The sequence below is a fragment of the Hippocampus bargibanti genome, linkage group LG02 (assembly GCF_051943395.1).
Source record: "Hippocampus bargibanti isolate YZ-2025 linkage group LG02, ASM5194339v1, whole genome shotgun sequence".
In the NCBI taxonomy this organism is placed as follows: domain Eukaryota; kingdom Metazoa; phylum Chordata; class Actinopteri; order Syngnathiformes; family Syngnathidae; genus Hippocampus; species Hippocampus bargibanti.
In genome coordinates this window covers 12,282,865-12,300,000 of record NC_142735.1, presented here as the reverse complement: position 1 = coordinate 12,300,000, position 17,136 = coordinate 12,282,865, and the positions used below count along the sequence as shown (strand labels likewise).

The window sequence follows — 17,136 nt, the reverse complement described above, 5'->3', positions numbered from 1 at the left end:
ATGATGATTGTTTATCCTTCTTCTTTGATAAGCAATTCTCAATTTAGAAACATTCAACTGGCTATTATTCTACGAAATGAACACGAACGTACACGGACGTCGTGAAATGGCTATACTGTAACGCTTTCACAGGTTTATGTTTTTAAGTGCACGTTGCTTCATGCATTACGGAGAGACAAAGAGAGAGAGCGCGAGAGTGAGAGCGAGACAGAAAGAGAGAGAGAGGGACTGAGAGAGACAGAGAAAACAAATGAGAGAAAGAGACTGATTGAGAGAGAGGGACTGTGTGAGAGCGAGAAAGAGACTGAGAGAGATAAAACAAAGGCTAATCATAGTCGCTTGAAATGAAATATATGAGCATAAAATACACATGTATACCATATAATTTAATTCACAGCTGACATTTTTTATGTTTTAATAAATGACATTGAATAATAATGTCAAGATATCTTGACTTACTTATTCGATACTTATTCGACCCACCAACAGCCTTTCGGAGCTCATTATGTTTAGAAGTTGAGGACTCACAGTACATCTTTGTTACACCAAATATAATTAGTTTAGATGAGGCTAAAGCGGAGATGATAGCAAAGAAATCTGTGACTTCATCACTTACTACATATCACATACGTAAACATACATAAACGTGGACTACACCAATCACTCAGATCATCACATAATAAAGCACATACAAATAATGAGGCATGGATTAGCATTGAGAATGATTCCACCTCACAGTGGGTTAATTGCCGTCGTGGTGTTTATTTATTCAACCTAGCAAGGCATCCGGCAATTGTTTTATCCTACAAATACAGCCAGGGAGTTATAACAGGTCTGGTGTGTACCCGCCCCAAGCCTAATTCTCCTCATTGTGTCATGTCCAGGAGTCGCAGTCATTGACAAACCTTTCTGAGAGTGGCAAAATGGCTGCCGTTTGACACCTGAGAAGCGCTTGCGTGAAGCGCCGGTGAGAAGTGATGGCCCAGCCGTTGCCGCTTAAAAGGAGCCAGTTGGGTTTGATCCTGGAAGTGTGCTGGAACTGGATGCAGTTGCTGTTTACTCCGTGGACGGTGCTCCAGATAAAAACGGAAGCAACAAACAGATGCACTTTGGTGTCAAGTACACTTTAATTCTCAGGATGGACGACACTGACCAACAACACAGACTCCTCTACAACATGCATAAAAAACATGAGAATGTATTTTGGTTATTCAAAAAACGTTTGGAAGACTTTCAGGTGAAAAAGACGCACTGCTGACGTCATGCGCTACTGATGATCAAAATGGCGGTCCTAAGAGTTTTCAGATGTGGTGCCAAAAAATAAAAAATATTTGTTTTAAGGCAACTGTCAACATAAATGAAGTACATCAGTGTCAAAATGCACTGTATATTTAGAAAGGCTATGCTTATTTATTACATGGCAAGCATTTATATTTTATTTACACTTTCAAGAGTGGTCTTTGAATGTATATCTCATATTGTGTTTCAAATTTTCATTGACACTCCGCAAATGTTTACCGATTAAAATTATTAAAAGGACACTTTTCTTTCATGTTTGCCATTAGTTTTGGGTTGTAATAGCATTTTATTGGACAAATATGTCATCAGGGAATAAAAATAAGACCAGTGAAAAGTGGGATGAACAGACCAGTTGCACGAAAGCGACTTCATCCAAGTTAGGGAGGGGCTCGCTCCATGGGTGTTAAGGGCAATTCATGACCCTAACAATGGGAGTGGGGCGTTTACTTTTTTAAACTATTACAAATTTGAATTTCATCCATCCATCCATCCATCCATCCATCTTCTAAACCGCTTTATCTTAACAAGGGTCGTGGCCATGCTGTAGCCAATCGAGCTGTCATTGGCCAGTCGGCGGGGTACATCCCATAACTGGCTGCCAGTCAAGGCATAACACAGGCGCTCTCATTCACGCCCAGGGACAACATGCAAACACCACACATGGAGGAGTAAGCGGGGATTAAACCCACGACCTCTGATGGAATCCCTTGGAATGTCACACCTATTAAATGAATAGTCGCTTGTAATTAATTGTATTATTGTTTGTAGATTGAGTTATAAGTACAGATTTAGCGGTGTGCCCTGAAACTGGTTGGCAACCAGTTTAGGGTGTATGTACACCACCTACTGGCCAAATACGGCATTTAAGATAATGGATGGGTGGGATGTGAACTTCAGGTGTTCAGAAAGCTTTTGTTTAAAAACAAAAAAAATGTTACATTGTCAGAAGATTAGCCTCATTAGCAAATGCTTTATTTTTTTGGAAGAGAGATTAGTTTATAATCTTATACAATTCACTATTTATGCATTGGTTACATTAACTGATGTCCATGGTTGAAAAAAAGGTAACCCAGAACATGTATTTGTATAAAAAATGACAGCCATTAATTAGATGGAGATGGTGCAAATGTTTTTTTCTTGGCTGTAATCAATGTTTGTACGCGCCAAGACATCAAAAAATAAACGTTAAATGGAGATCATTCATACACTTTTATTATTGCTGCTTCTTTATGGCACAAATAATAGAAACAATAAAACATGTCATTTGTCACTATGTAGCAGCATGCAAGCTTTTTTTCCTTTGAAATCTTTGAAACATCACAGGACGAGCAGGATCACACATTAAGATTCTATCGCTGTTTTTTTTGTACAATGAGTAATGAATACAAATCATTCATGAATACAAACCAGTCATAGATATGCGATATCGCAAATTATCCATAAAAAAACTTCCCACCCACAAAAAAAAAAACTCGGTCATGACAACAAATATGAAAAAAGAGGGGGGTAACCATGAAATAATTTAAACAGGTGACATTCATCCTTTGCGTGGTTGTATGTATGTACACAATAGATTTCTGTAGAAGTACTGCTTTATCTTGACAACACACACACAAATAGGGCTGCATTTTGATGAACGCTGTGCAAATATTGATCACAAACACACCTTTGCTTCCAAAACGGTGCCTTTTACAAGCTTTCCACAATCTCCTAAAGACCTGCCTGCAGGAAACCACCACCACTGCCAACATGGGATGGAGGAGCTTATCACATTTAAAAGAGGGACAAAAGAAAATATTTTGCGCGTTTTTTTTTTGTTAATTCACAGACACACAAAAACAATCTTAAACTTTTGTTGTTAAAAGGGTGACCAAAAATAAATAAATAAAAATCCCAAGGCGTGCGTCAAAAGCAAAAACTGAGGCCACGGTGATGAGTGAGCTCTGCTTGTTTGAATGGATGCTACGCAGGAGAGCAGTGATTGGTCGAGGCCGCTGTCGATTAAATGGTGAGTGTCGCTTGGTAATTTTTTTCTATGTGCGTGCTTGCGCCTAAATGGATTTGGAAGAGTCCTGTTTGCTGATGAGCACCTCCAGAAGGCGGAGCTTGGCCTTAAGTCGCTTGTAGGCTCGGTATTCGTCCAGCATGGGCTCGCGGTCCTCCTTTTGCACGTTTCTAATAAAGGTTGAAGAAGGAGGAAAAAACATCACAAAGCAAATACAGTAAAGTCTCGTTATATCGATATTCAAGGGAGTCCGAAAAAATATTGATATAACCGGGACTATCGATATATCCGACCCTGTTTGCATGTAATTTTCTCCGTGCGTGCATAGAAATAGTATCGATATAACCGGGACTATCGATATATCCGATATCGATATAACGAGACTTTACTGTACTTTAAAAATTCTAATACTGGTCAACTTCATTTGAGGATCCATGAAACTGCTTTTACACGTGTCAATTTTTGCATATTTTTAGATGATTTTTGCACATTTTTAGATGCGTATGGCATACAAGAAAGTTTGCATGCGAAAAACAAACATTGTTCAATATAATTTTGAGATATTTTCAATTCCGTTTTCGTCATTAAATATTATCAGTAAAGTGAATTATAACAAATGTCACTACTCGTAAAAAGCGAAGCAGACCGCCAAGAAAACAAGTCCGTGCAAAAAGTCTCGAGAAGAAACAAAAGTTCAGAGAAGACAAGTTCCGGTCAAGCGGAATTTTATTTTGAAATCTGTTAAATTAAACATTTTACTGTGTTTGTTTCATTGTAATATCATTCAGATTTTTTTAATAAACGTTATACGTCGTAAGGACACAAATTCAAATTCAACAACGAACATACTGGATTATTGCTAGAAATATGTTGTAACATGTTAAAAGTATTCATGTTTACATGTGAAATGTTGTTAATAAAATTGCGCAATGAAATACGTATTGCACACGCATCTGTTTTCTTTTTCCTCAGTAAGGAAAAATGGAGCTGTTAGTAAGGTCAGAGTGTCTCGCAAGGTTGCCAGGTATGCACTTTGATGTTGGCAGAGCGTATTGATTATCAGTGTTATCGTTTCAAATGAAATTGTTTACGATGAAGACCGGTTCTGAACCACGGCCTAAAAACGCAACTGGGAATGTTCGATACCATTTTGTTTCAGACACACACAGGCATGATGTGTCGTCATATCCGTTTCTCGACGTCATTACAACAGTAAAGACATCCTGTTCCCAGAATGCATTGTGTGGTACAGAACATTTCAAGAATGAATCCTTGTCATACATGAGCTTGTGTCATTTGTGGCTCTCATTTTATGAAATGCTGCGCCTTTATTTATTTCTATATTTTTGGAAATACAATCAGTGACTTTAGGTTATGTGTAAAAATCGATGAAAGGCTAAGCCTCGTTTGAAAGCAGCAGACTCTTGAAACCGGACCGCGGTGCGCAGGTACCTGCCGTTCCGTTGATAGAATTCGTCCTCAAATTCTCTGATGGTCTTCCTCAATTTCTTCTTCTCCGCTCTGGCTTTCCACAGCTGTTCCAGCAGCTCTGGCCTAATATGCACAGAACACAAGGCGGGCGTCACGTGACGTCACAGTCATCCGGACGGCGCGCGTGCGTCTGGGCACTCTTACATGGACGAGGCATTAGAGCTGGACAGTCTCAGGTCCAGCGCCATCTTCCCGGAGCCTTCCTCCATCTTGGCCCTCATGGACCCCCCCGCGGTGGTGCTCATTTCCATGGCCATGATGACCTCCGAATTTTGCATCTCTCCTCCGCTGCTCTCGCCTTCCTCTTCCTCCTCCTCTTCTTCATCCTCCTCGTTGTAGTCCTCCTCCTCTTTCTTCTTGTCCTCCTCATTGCCGTTGTCTTTTTCTGCTGTCGCTGGCTCCTCGTCTTCCTCCTCTTCGATCTCCTCCCAGAAGTGAGACGTCTCTCCCTCTATGATTGGTTGAAGGATTTGGCTCCGCCTCTTGCTGGAAGGAGACACCTGGGCGGGACAATGTGTCAACCTGAGATTGTTGCTCATGCAAAATGGTGACGTCTCTCAAATGTGCACATTGCACCATGACGTCCCTGATCCACGCTTTGATCCTCTCCTCTTTCATCTAGAACTGCTTCATGTCACAAAGAGGGTACAGCAAGTGCTGAAGAATGAATGACTCACTGTGTCTTTGTGTTGTCACATTGTTATTTTTTTGACTTCAAGATGGCTGCCTTTCCAGCAGTTCCTGTATTTTGTTTTTCTACTTCTTTCTTTCCTTTCCTTTCATAACTTTTGCTGCTGTGAAATTTCTCCACTGCGAGACAAAGAAAGGTACATCCAATCCAAATAGTAAGATGGTACGACAGCTCCTCTCGGGGGCCATTATAAATTTGCGGAAACCATTACAATGTTTCATCTCCTCCACATATTTCATAGAGCGCACCATAAATTAATGAATAACTAGTTTTGAAATTTGAAGTCCAACATTGTTATTGTGGTTTCTATACGACAATTTGAAATTTTGGTTCAGACTTTAACAAGCATCATGGCACTTGACATGCTTGATTTGCCGTTGTGGGCCAAATAAAATGATGTGGTGGGCCAGATTTGGCCCCCGGGCCTTGACTTTGACACCTGTGCTCTAATCTGATAACATGAAAAGCTGTTCACTGTACGAACAGCTGTCCCTGAAAGCTTAAAAACCAAACATTGAACCTTTTGAAACCGGAAATCCTTGTTTGAAAGCCATTATTCGTATGAAATCCCAACACAGTCTGGAGCGCCCACTTTGAAACCAGAACACGAGAGCTCAAAGCCCGAATATTCCGCTGACAAAACTAATGACTATCCGCTCCAGATGCAAATGATGAGCGTGTACTCACAGTGACGGCGGGCGTGATGGTGACCCTGGTGAGCATCTGCTTGATGAGACGGTAACGCTCGTAAAGAGGCTTGACCACCAGACGCTCCTCGCGAGTCACCTGCCGTTGAAGGGGACCCATTTTTAGTGACGGCCCCACGGGACTTGAGCTTCAAGCGAGTACGTGAACTGACCGGTCGACCGTGCAGGCCCTCGTAGTGCAGCAGGTTCTTCTGGAGGACGGTCTTTTCGCAGGACAGTTGTTCTTTTGTCATTTTCTGCGGTGAGCAGGGAAGAACGGCGTCAACATCATCCGGCGCCACACTAAGCTTTCTAAGGCGAACGAGCGTCTCACCTTGATGTCATCAGGCCAGCCGTCCTCCTGCCGCTTGCCGCTCACGCGCCGCTGGATGAGCTCCATGGTCTCCTCACGGGTGGGATGCGGCGCCGATGCCTGCTGCGTCGACGTCTGCTCCAGCGAGGAGCCGAAGCTCTTCGGCAGCGTGTTGCTGCGGGGGCGAGTCTGAGGGCCCAGCTCGCTCTCGCCGCGCTGTTTGCCGTCTGCGCCGCAAACCGGCAAGGACGGACGGCACCGGGGGAGGGGACAAGTTTAGAGAGCGAACGGCGACTGAGCTCGAGTTGATGGCAACATCCCACGAACACCATGTCAATGTTAACAAGTCAGACACGCATGCAGCATGCAACTTTGACACACACACATACACACGCAGGACTCGATAACATTGAAAGATGATGGACCCAAACAATTGATATTTATTCGTTTATTTTTTTATTTATCTGTTCATTTATTCATTCATTTATGTATTTATTAATTTGTATTTCTGTTTGTAATTATTTATTCATGTATTTATTTTTCTGAATTTATATTTTTGTTTTTATATTTATTAATTTATTTATTGCAATTTTCATTCCTACATCAAATGGTGAGTATAGTTTTTGCTTTTTTGAATGTTGCTGTGCCGATTACCATTTTGTGTTTGGGAGCCTTTTACTGAGCGGATTGCTTGTTCTGTAGCCACAAAGGGACATATGTCTTCTTGTGCCGGTCCCAAGCCCGGATAAATACAGAGGGTTGTGTCAGGAAGGGCATCCGACGTAAAAGCTTGGCCAAAACAAACATGCGGATCAAACCTCTAAAGATGGAGGACACTGATTTGCTGTGGCGATTCAACGTTTTGTTTTTGCATATGATTGAACTTGAAGGAATAATGAATATTGAAGACATTTGTTAAGAAACTTTAACCTTTCTGCTTTAAACCGCCCAATTCCAAATCTAGTTAAAAAAAACTCCTCCTGATTTTAACTCGCAATTGAAAACCCCAATCCAGTGTGAAACCTGAACCCGGAACCCTGCTTTGAAACCTGAATCTGAATATAGTGGTGACACTTGAACACACGCTTGAAACCAGAAATTATGAATAATTGTGTGTGTGTGTGTGTGTGAGAGAGATGTAATAATTAAATCATTGCAGTGTTCAAAACATCACCAATAATCACCCGCCTGAATGACATCACACACGCACGCACACACAGAGAAAGAAAGGATGTCGACATGAAGGAAGTGGGAGGGATGCTCTCACAGGGCCACCTCACAGTGGACGCGTCTACTTACGGGCAAGCTGCTACTTACTGAGATGACACGGGCCCGAGTGGGGGGCGAGTGCGCAATGTGAGGGGGGCGTGAGGGTGGGCGGCGCCGGATGGCGCCTGTGTGAGTGGAGCACAGTCTGGTGCCTCAATGTGCCCCTGGGAAAAAGGTGGTGCTGGCGTCCTGGGTCAGTCGTAGGGTGGGCGAGAAAGGGAGGAAACCGCGTTCGCGGGTTATTCACAGGACGGATGCGGCAGCCTCCGAAGAGGAGGAAACGGTCGCCTCGCTGAGGAAAGCCACGGGATTGGGCGCCACGTGTCGGGTGCGATCGCAGCCATTTTACAAATTCACGCGTGGGATCAATTCACGAGTTTGCAATTTCACAGGCGTCCCACTGAAGGGTGGATGTGTGAGAGCCACTGGTTAGTGCTGCATTCATGCAGTGCGCGTGCGTGTGCGCACCCGTGTTTGTCCGCGGGGAGGCCCATGGCGTTAAAACCGTTCATGTAACTCACACACATACACACAATTACAAACATACGTACACACGAGACGTGTCTACCTTTGATCTGCCGTCGGATTTTGGTGAGGTCAGTCATCCACTTGAGGACTTTGGTGTTAGCTGCCTTGTCGCCGTGAGACGGCTGCGCACACACCACACCCACCCCCAAAACAGAAATGATCAAGAATATGCATGTTTAGGGTTGAATCGATGGAGTTTAGCGCCGGTGTACCCCGATTAACACAATCACTGTTTAACGTGTACTTTTTTTAAAAATGTATATCTTGAATTTGTAAACAATCTTTTTATTATTCACAGAGGGTTTGGTGAATGTGCATATTGACTGGTTGGGTGTGGTACCTCTAAGAAGGGTAAGAACCACTGATTTAAAATCTTTTTCAACAGTGTTTTCCACAACATCATTCGAACAGTAAATTTAGTGTAAAATGGTGTTCATTGTTTTGCACCAAATACAGCAGACATTTAAACAGCCATTAATTCTTTGAACAGTAGCCCAAATGGAACTGTATAGTGCCTCTTTGCAATTTTTTGATGATGATACTAGTGCAGTGTGTTCTACCGGAAACAAATTCCTTGTGTGTCTACATATTTGGCAATAAAGATGATTCTGATAATTCTGATTCTTGAAACTAATAATGTCTGCAGTGTGAACTTTGTTGGGAAAACATTCCAGCTATACCTTGATAGCTGATGAATTGAAAATGTAGAATGCCATTTATTTTTAACTCATTCACTGCCATTCCCGAATTTATTTTTATGCTGCATTGAATGTTTATGTAGTCCTAAAACTCAATATTATGTGGGTTCTGGAATTTGAGTGAAAATGACAAAAACCCTGGCACTGGAGTGGACACATTTTTGCACAGGTCTGGCAGTGAATGAGTTAAAATGAGAGAAAAACCTCAATTTGCATAATTATTTGGAAATGCAGAGTATATAAATTGCTCATTGGAATTTTTCTTGTACCTTGTAGTTCTTCTCCTTCTCAAACTGCTCCTCAAACTGTTTGATTTTCTTTTTGAGGTGTTGAAGCTTCTTGGTGAGCTGGTGCGTCACTGAGTCACCTCCTCTCAGCGCCTCCTTGGAACCGAAAGACGCTCGCCTCGGCCTGAAGAGGACAAATTCAAGTGCGAAGTCAGAACAAAGAATTTGCGATGATGGTCACACAAAAATCTACGTTTTTAATGCCTTTAAAAATTATTAGTGTCTTGTGTGTACACACACACACACACACACACACACACACACACACGCACACACACACGCACACACACACGCACACACACACACGCCTGTGTGTGTGCAGGCAATAACAGGTCAGGGGGACTGTTTAGCACACGAGCTTCACATTGCAGAGATGCCGGGTTCGATATCGGCCTTCATGTGTGGAATTAGGATGATTTTGCCTGCGTGGGTTTTGTCTGCGTACTCCATTTTCCTCCCACTCCACAAAAAAAAAAATCACGGCAGGTTAATGGAACACTCCGAATTGTCCCAAAGTTTGACTATGAATACCAATTGTTGTTCATTTATGGGTGCCCTGGCATTGGCTGGCAACAGGCCCCAACATGACCACGACTCTCAGAATTGCAATCGAAAACGGATGGTTGGAAAAACAATTTCAACAAACAAATTCAGCTCAAAGTAAATGAAGTCAAGTGCATGTCTTAAAATGTTAAACGTAGCTGGTTACATCCGACATCTGGTACCAAGTTATTAAAATGGGCATGGTCGCTAATTCACAGGGAAAGAATGTATGTACATTTCAGACAAACCTCTGTTCATGAATTCAAACAGTCAGTCGTTCTACTTTGACAATCATCATTTTGACTTGCATTTCACCTGTGCGCTTTGGTGGGCGAGGTGGCGTCAGCGTCCTGTTGCAAGAAGCGCTGGGCGCCGTGCACGCCAAAGTCCAGAAAGCGGCGCGCCAGGAGGTGCGGGTGTGAGCGGGAGGAGGAGGGCGAGGCGTCCTCACACCCACCCTCGCCGCCACCCTCGTCCCCATCTTCATCCTCCTCCAAGGGCGGCAGTGGGAGGGGAACCATACGTCCTGCCAAGGGGGACAGTTGAGCCTCACCGCTTTCGCTGTCGTCCTGCCACGACTTGAAGGCCCGAACCGGATCTATCGGGGACACAAGTGGAGGACAAGGCTTACGACGCGTTCCGTTGGTGTCAAGCCAATATGGGAGGCTTTCATGTGTTCGGGCAGACATAGAAAGGAAGATATCCCAATGAAAGAAGAATCGGGAACCAGGAAAACCAACGTGCCATAGGAGCCCTTTTGCTATGTTTCCGGGGGACAGCGGGATGGGGAGAGAAGGTGGACGTATTAAGTTGGTTGGGTGAGAGGTGCGGTCTCACATGTACAACCACTCACCTTGGCCTTCTTTCTGCAGGTGCATACATGAGAAATCTATGAGAGGGATGTGGAGGTGGTGACGATGATGAGGAGGAGGAAGAGGTGGTGCTGTTTGGGGTGGAGGGAGGAGAGGAGGAGAAGACGAGCGGTGAGCTCCATCGGTCGGCAACATTAGGTCAATGCAAACGCATGTGCTGCTTTTTCACTGTAGGCATGAGAGCGAGCCCTCCTGGAAGAGCATTTCATCGGCCTGCCTGAACTTCATTTTAACTCGGCCACTGCCAGACCTGTGCAAAAATGTGTCCACTCCAGTGCCAGGGTTTTTGTCATTTTCACTCAAATTCCAGAACCCACATGGCCCCAAAATTTGGAACAATTGCGGTAATTGCAAACTACCACAGCACTCATCTGTTCCAGCAAAGAACATTTTGCTTTGGCTTTTGGGCCATGTGAAGTGCAATGAAATGCAAAGTCAAGGTTTTGTATTTCAAAAATAGTTCACGGCTTAGCCCCCTTTCCATTTTGACACCGTATGTTCCACCCCAAAATCCACATTTGCACACGCTGGTCTTTAAGTGATTCCAATCTCCAAAAGGAAGTCCGCAGTTTCCAGAGTGTGCTCTGGAATACCAGTGCCACGCAAATTAGCGCAGTTACGTCCTTCAAAAAAACAAACGCAACTTTGGGCTCATTTGTATACTTTTGCAGTTTGTTGAATGACATGAGACCAGTTTGACTGCCAAAGCTTCCTGTCTGTCCTTCCCAACTGCCCCCTGATCCATGTCACTTTATAGATTCTGCTGCCATCGTGATAGGCATGAGTTGCACCAACTGAGCTGAACAACTTCTGTCGTTAGGAACGCCTTGGAGGAATGCCGAACTTTCTTTATTTACATGGGACTGAATTATACATTTCATGAAAATGTTTATTCAGTTTGCGTGAACCATATTGTCAAACTCAAGGTCAATTTAGAGGACAAAAGGCAAAGTTATTGAAATATGCACTCATCTTCTAAATCAAGGGTGTCAAATTCATTATTTTTTTGCTGCGGGACACATTGTAGTTACGGTTTCCTCTCGAGGGCCATTATGAATTTGGGGAAGACATTAGAATGATTAATCTCCTCCACATATTATATAGAGAAACCAAAACAAATAATGAATAACTCGTTTTCAAATTTGAAGTCAAACATTGTTATTGTGGTTTACATACGACAATTTGAAATTTTGCTTCGGACTTTAACATGTATCATGCAATTTCACAAGTGTGATTTGCTTTCGCGGGCTGAATAAAATGATGTGGCGAGCCAGATTTGGCCCCAGGGCCTTGACTTTAACACCTGTGTTCTAAACGATTGCAGATTGGGACTCTCTTTCTAAGATTATACCCGTTTTGAAATTTGATTCACTAGTTGATACGAAGGTCCAAAAGAAAGTTGCAATATCCCATTTTGCGCATCTATTTGAAATTCAGTGGATTGTGTTTCACATACCCCTTCTGTGATTGACTTCATGTCATGTCCCCTGAGATTGTACAGACCATTTGGACAACATTTAATAGGTCTTACGATTAGCATAAAGTGGTGAGCTCTTTGTGGCATATTGTTTTAATTTTATACAGTAAAAAAACATGCTAGTGGAAGAGGTTCACTGCATAATGATGATGAGTCAGTTTTTGGTCATTTTTGTCACTCACCGTCCCATTGGTGGTCCGGGAACAGCTGGATGTGTGGGGCGTGGCCACTGCTTAACATGTGGCTGGTGTTGGCATTCTGGTCACACAAAGAGTCCTGCACGTTGAAAACAAGAGAAGATGTGCATGACATTACTTTTGACGTTGTTAAATAAAGTTACTTTTGTCACACAATCAACAATTTGTATGTTGCTTGATCTGTCTATTCTACTGATTACATTTCTAGTATCACCTTCGACTTGAGCTGTGACTTGTGGTTTGCTTTACACTTGTATGTGATACACTACGGCACGTGTTTCGTTATGTGCATGACTTCCTCAATTATACATTGTTTCGGTGTGTGAGGATAGGTAACGCGTGCTACGATTCATGCTTTTCGTTACATATTTCATTATTTGTCTCGCATCCGGGTTGCATGAAACACATTTTACATAATGTGGCACATTTTTCAAATTTAAATGTTAGGGGACATATATTACACTAAGATAGATGGTGCTCTAAGCTACATAGTGCGTGTTCCGTTATGTGTTTTATCAATGTAGTGTGCCATGAGTAAGTTAACTTACACAACGTGTGGCATCAACAGGCTGATTTTCTGCACTGAAAGAGAAACACAAACATGGTCACATAAAAAAAAATCCCAAATTGCTTTCTGGATCCAAGGGGGAAAAATGAGTTCATACATAATGAGGGGGAAGCTTCAAAAGTGTGCTTATCAAATTACAGATTTTTTCCTGTTGCTTATTTTTTATACGACCCATCGACCTCATTTTTGAACATAGATCCGAGCCACGTGCCGACCTGTGCACATTAACAGCGGCAGGTTTAAACGACTCATTGCAAGATTAGATGACTCATCGCAATGGTGATCAAGATTGTCAAGTTTATTTAAGAGTTGATGAGTCGGTAAAATATATATTAATGTGTGTGTGTATATTTCATGAACTGGGAAGTCCCAGCACGAAACGTAGCAGGAAATGACCCATTTTGCCACAAGGTTGTATTGGCATCACATAACAAATATGATGCAGTTTGATGCAATGTTCTTATATAGCTTTGAAATAAATCAGTTCCTGCTAATAATTAAGGATCCATTTTAATTAACATTTGTACACAAAACCTTGTGGAAAAAGGTTTCAGAACCAATACAAATGTTTAATTTTAACTTTGATGAAACAGTGCATTTTACTGTTTTTACTCAAAGGATTTCACTATCTTCTTTGTTTGAAATTATAACACAGGGGCATATTTTTATCACCACTGTGCATCCTTGTGCATCATGAACATTATTACAAGCTCTTCTTGAACTTTGATGGACAAAAAAACATGTGGGCATGTCGTATGAATTTAAAATTTGAATGGAAATATCTGAATCGGAATCGCATGTTTTTCTTAGTGGACGTACTAATCGCTAAACCCAATTGATCACAGCAGCCATGACGCGTTGCTAAACCACACAGACCATGTAAATGACGACAGAAGCGGCTATTTGTTAAGTATAAGGCATTCCAATTTAGTCTGCAGACAAACGATTTGTAAACGTGGATGATGTTAACTGCCTGCGAAAGCCTTTAGTGGGCCCAGCCTGGGAGAGACACTTTCCAAACTGAACCAAAGACAGAAATGAACCTATACCTGGCAGCGCCAATGTTGTTCTCTGTATCTCGGACGGCATCAAACTCCATTCCTAAACCCTCCCCCAGGGCATCCTGGGGGGGAACAGGGAGCAGAAGCTATGAACAGTTTGTCACTTGGATGCAAATCCAGCTCCAAGACTTCCACCCTCACCTGCGCATCTTTCTGGCCTGAATTTTTCTTGTGCTCACCAAGGCAAACAGCAGGATGTGCTGTGTCACTGAAAGAAGGTAAAAGAGGGTTGAAGGGGTAAGGAGACGTGTTACGCGAAGCTTGCCGTGTCAAATCCTGTTGGTCTGTCACCCTTGGTGGCTTTTAAAGTCGTCAAGGTCCTGGTCTATGGAGGACTTGAGATCAAAGAAATGCTGCTCCACCGCTGACCTGATGGTTCGTTCGATGATCCTGAAGAGACACAATATGTGTTCAACTCCAATACAATTCAATACAATACAATGGGGGGTGGGGTGGGGTGGGGGGTGGAAACCAGATTGGAATGGTTCGTCGAGATCATTCTGGGAGAGATGAGTCTAGCTGTGAGTACATAACTTTTTCTAGGATTGTGGAAATAAAAGGAATGTGAGAAATGGGATGAAGGTTCTTGAAGTCATTGGGATCAGATCCAGGCTTTTTAAGAATTGGTGTGACAGCCGCCGTTTTGAGGGGGACAGGGATGATTCCTGAGGATTCCTGAGCGAGGAGTGAATAATGGCTGAAATGAATGGTGATGCTCCATGATATATTAGGGTGCTGGCTTACATGTGCTAACTTTTCAAAATATGCTATTATTAGTAAGGATACAGCCATACACAAAAGTCATTGTTCTGTTGTACTTGAAAGCATGATGTCACATTAATTTTTGTCATGGGCCACATTGTCGTGATGGGCCATTATGGCTCTGAACCAATATAAATGCTCCGTCACCTGATACTATCACTTTTCCATAAAAATGGATGGATAGTTCAGAAATTTGAAGCCAGTAAATTTTAGTACAATTATGTTTCAGTTTAATTTGAAAGGAGGATTGGTAACAAAAAAAACTTGGAGTATCTAAGTCAGTGTTGTGAAGTGGGGACAGTTTGCAAAAACAAAGTCAATGGACAAGATTTGCCCTTGCAGGCCAGATAAAATGAGGTCACGGGCCACAGATGGCTGCACGGGCCTTAGCTTGACAAATCTTAAAAGAGACGGTTCATTACTTTTGATATAAAAGTTGTTTTTCTTAAACTGCAAAATTTTAATCCTTAAAAAAACATTGTTTTGAACATGACAACTGTAACTCTGAACCACTAAAAACTGTGCATCTTTGCCCATTTCACACAGCAGAAGAAACAGACTGCAGTTTAAAAACACAAATGAACAAGGTACAAAAAAAGAAAAAAAGTCCATAGCTGAGTAGCCAACCTAGAGAAATACACTTTCAGATTTGTCTGAATTTCCATATACATGTATTTAAAATTACACCAAGAATATTAGTGTGTGATAGTGTATTTTGTACTAGTACAGTCTGCATTCCTGTCAATTGCACAACATAATCTTTGTCAATAAAATATGGCTTACATCCACATCATAATGCCCATTACCTCATATTTGTTTTTAAATGACATAACAGTTTAAAGCTACATTTATTTTATGGCCGAATATGCCCATAGTCGGTTGACTGCGTTTGCCCCTAAGCCTTTCCTCATAGCTCCGGGCCGGGCTAAGCCAGTGATGATGTCAACAGTACTGTACTCTAATACTCCATTCAGACCAAATGCAGGGTAAGCATTGTGTAATTCCATATAAAGCCAATGCAATTCGCCAGTGGAAGGCCTCGAGAGACATGTACCTTCAAGAAAAAATAAATAAAATATAGGTGCAGAAGGTGAAAGAACTGCCTTGGATTTGGCAAGCTTTTGTTTGTTGATTATTAGAATTTACCGGCAGCTATCAACAACAAAGTCCACATAAATAATAATAATAATAATTTGACATTGTACTGATTCCTCTTATTCCAGTAAATTCAATCAAGTGAATAACTAGTGAAGTGCAAGCTGGTCGTACATTTTTGCCGGCACTATTTTATCCACTACAATATGGTCACAACACAATATACTGAATACTGTGTGTACCCATATATAAGATTTTATTGCTGGAATGCAAATGGCTGTTTCACAACTAACTAACACATGCATATTTTTTGCATATGTGTTTTTCAGCAACGGCTGTATTTCCATCCATCATTTAATTTTGCTCACAGAGGCGTGGTACATGTGATGGGAACATAGTGTTGTAATATTGCTTTTGCAGCCATCTAAAGGCTTCATTTAAGAAAACTGATATAAAAATGGACATGACCATGCGATGTGCATGCTGAGAGTCATGTGAGTAGTTACATTTTCTCCCTTATTTTGCGGTTTGTGACACAACCCTTTCTGACCCAGCACTTTTATGCTCCCTTCATATCTCATTAACTCGCATCCGTCGCACTTTGATCATCGTCTTCCTCATTACAGAAACAATCGTTATGTTGTTCAAAGAAATGTGGTGGCATTTAATCTTCGGAGGGGGCGCTAGTAGAAACATTGACTCCAATACCTCGTCCTAAAATTTGAATATCATGAAAAATGGGATTTATTTCACTAACACTATTCAAAAAGCAAAATGTGTGTCGTGCATGCATTCATTCCTCAGAAACTGATGTAAAAAACATAAATAACATCTACATCAACTGTACTACTTTCCTCCACGTATCAGTCTAAGTTATCGGCAAGCCTTGATTAAACTGTGTGTGTGTGTATACTCACTCTGCAGAGTCAGCAGGCAACATGGGCACAGTGGAGAGATGGGAGCTGCAGAGAGAAGAAAAATATCATGCCGCGATTAGAACATCCTGTTCTCCTGGACTGTCGTTACAGACATGAAATGACCTTGGAGACTATATGCGTGTGTAAGAGTCAAAACAGGAGAGAGAGAAGAACGGTTTCAAGGATGCTCACAAAGGCTACTGAGGCAACATCGACAAACTCAGCGGCATTAATGGAGGGAGGCAAATTGTTATTTAAGCTACTGTATTGTTGCTTAGATATTGTGCTTTGTGTGCGTGTTCTTGCTCTCAAGGTCACATTTGCACAGTTGTTCTCTCCACGCAGCTCAGACATGGCTACGGATGTTCAAACACACA

At 42.1% G+C, this 17,136-nt stretch overlaps 2 protein-coding genes across 6 annotated transcripts in view; one reads left to right on the top strand and one right to left on the bottom strand.

Moving 5' to 3' along the window:
- klhl3 (kelch-like family member 3) overlaps positions 1–1,541 on the top strand; it is a 14,960-nt gene extending 13,419 nt beyond the window's left edge. The window contains exon 15 of the mRNA XM_088989272.1: positions 885–1,541. Coding sequence (XP_088845398.1) covers positions 885–913 — 29 coding nt within the window. The 3' untranslated portion in view covers positions 914–1,541. The remainder of the gene's footprint in view (positions 1–884) is intronic.
- Positions 1,542–3,198: 1,657 nt separating this feature from the next.
- The window catches only part of fam13b (family with sequence similarity 13 member B), a 36,536-nt gene continuing 22,598 nt past the window's right edge, over positions 3,199–17,136 (bottom strand). For 2 of the 5 annotated variants that reach the window (XM_088989229.1, XM_088989237.1), the window contains exons 8-24: positions 16,760–16,804; positions 14,277–14,375; positions 14,127–14,193; positions 13,974–14,047; positions 12,905–12,938; positions 12,342–12,435; positions 10,664–10,753; positions 10,126–10,408; positions 9,250–9,391; positions 8,323–8,404; positions 7,803–7,943; positions 6,507–6,712; positions 6,346–6,429; positions 6,174–6,272; positions 4,940–5,295; positions 4,757–4,858; positions 3,199–3,474 (exon numbers count right to left, since the gene is read on the bottom strand). In XM_088989229.1, coding sequence (XP_088845355.1) covers positions 3,351–3,474; positions 4,757–4,858; positions 4,940–5,295; positions 6,174–6,272; positions 6,346–6,429; positions 6,507–6,712; positions 7,803–7,943; positions 8,323–8,404; positions 9,250–9,391; positions 10,126–10,408; positions 10,664–10,753; positions 12,342–12,435; positions 12,905–12,938; positions 13,974–14,047; positions 14,127–14,193; positions 14,277–14,375; positions 16,760–16,804 — 2,122 coding nt within the window. In that variant the 3' untranslated portion in view covers positions 3,199–3,350. The remainder of the gene's footprint in view (positions 3,475–4,756; positions 4,859–4,939; positions 5,296–6,173; positions 6,273–6,345; positions 6,430–6,506; positions 6,713–7,802; positions 7,944–8,322; positions 8,405–9,249; positions 9,392–10,125; positions 10,409–10,663; positions 10,754–12,341; positions 12,436–12,904; positions 12,939–13,973; positions 14,048–14,126; positions 14,194–14,276; positions 14,376–16,759; positions 16,805–17,136) is intronic. The other 3 variants (XM_088989243.1, XM_088989258.1, XM_088989252.1) reach the window with 3 other exon arrangements.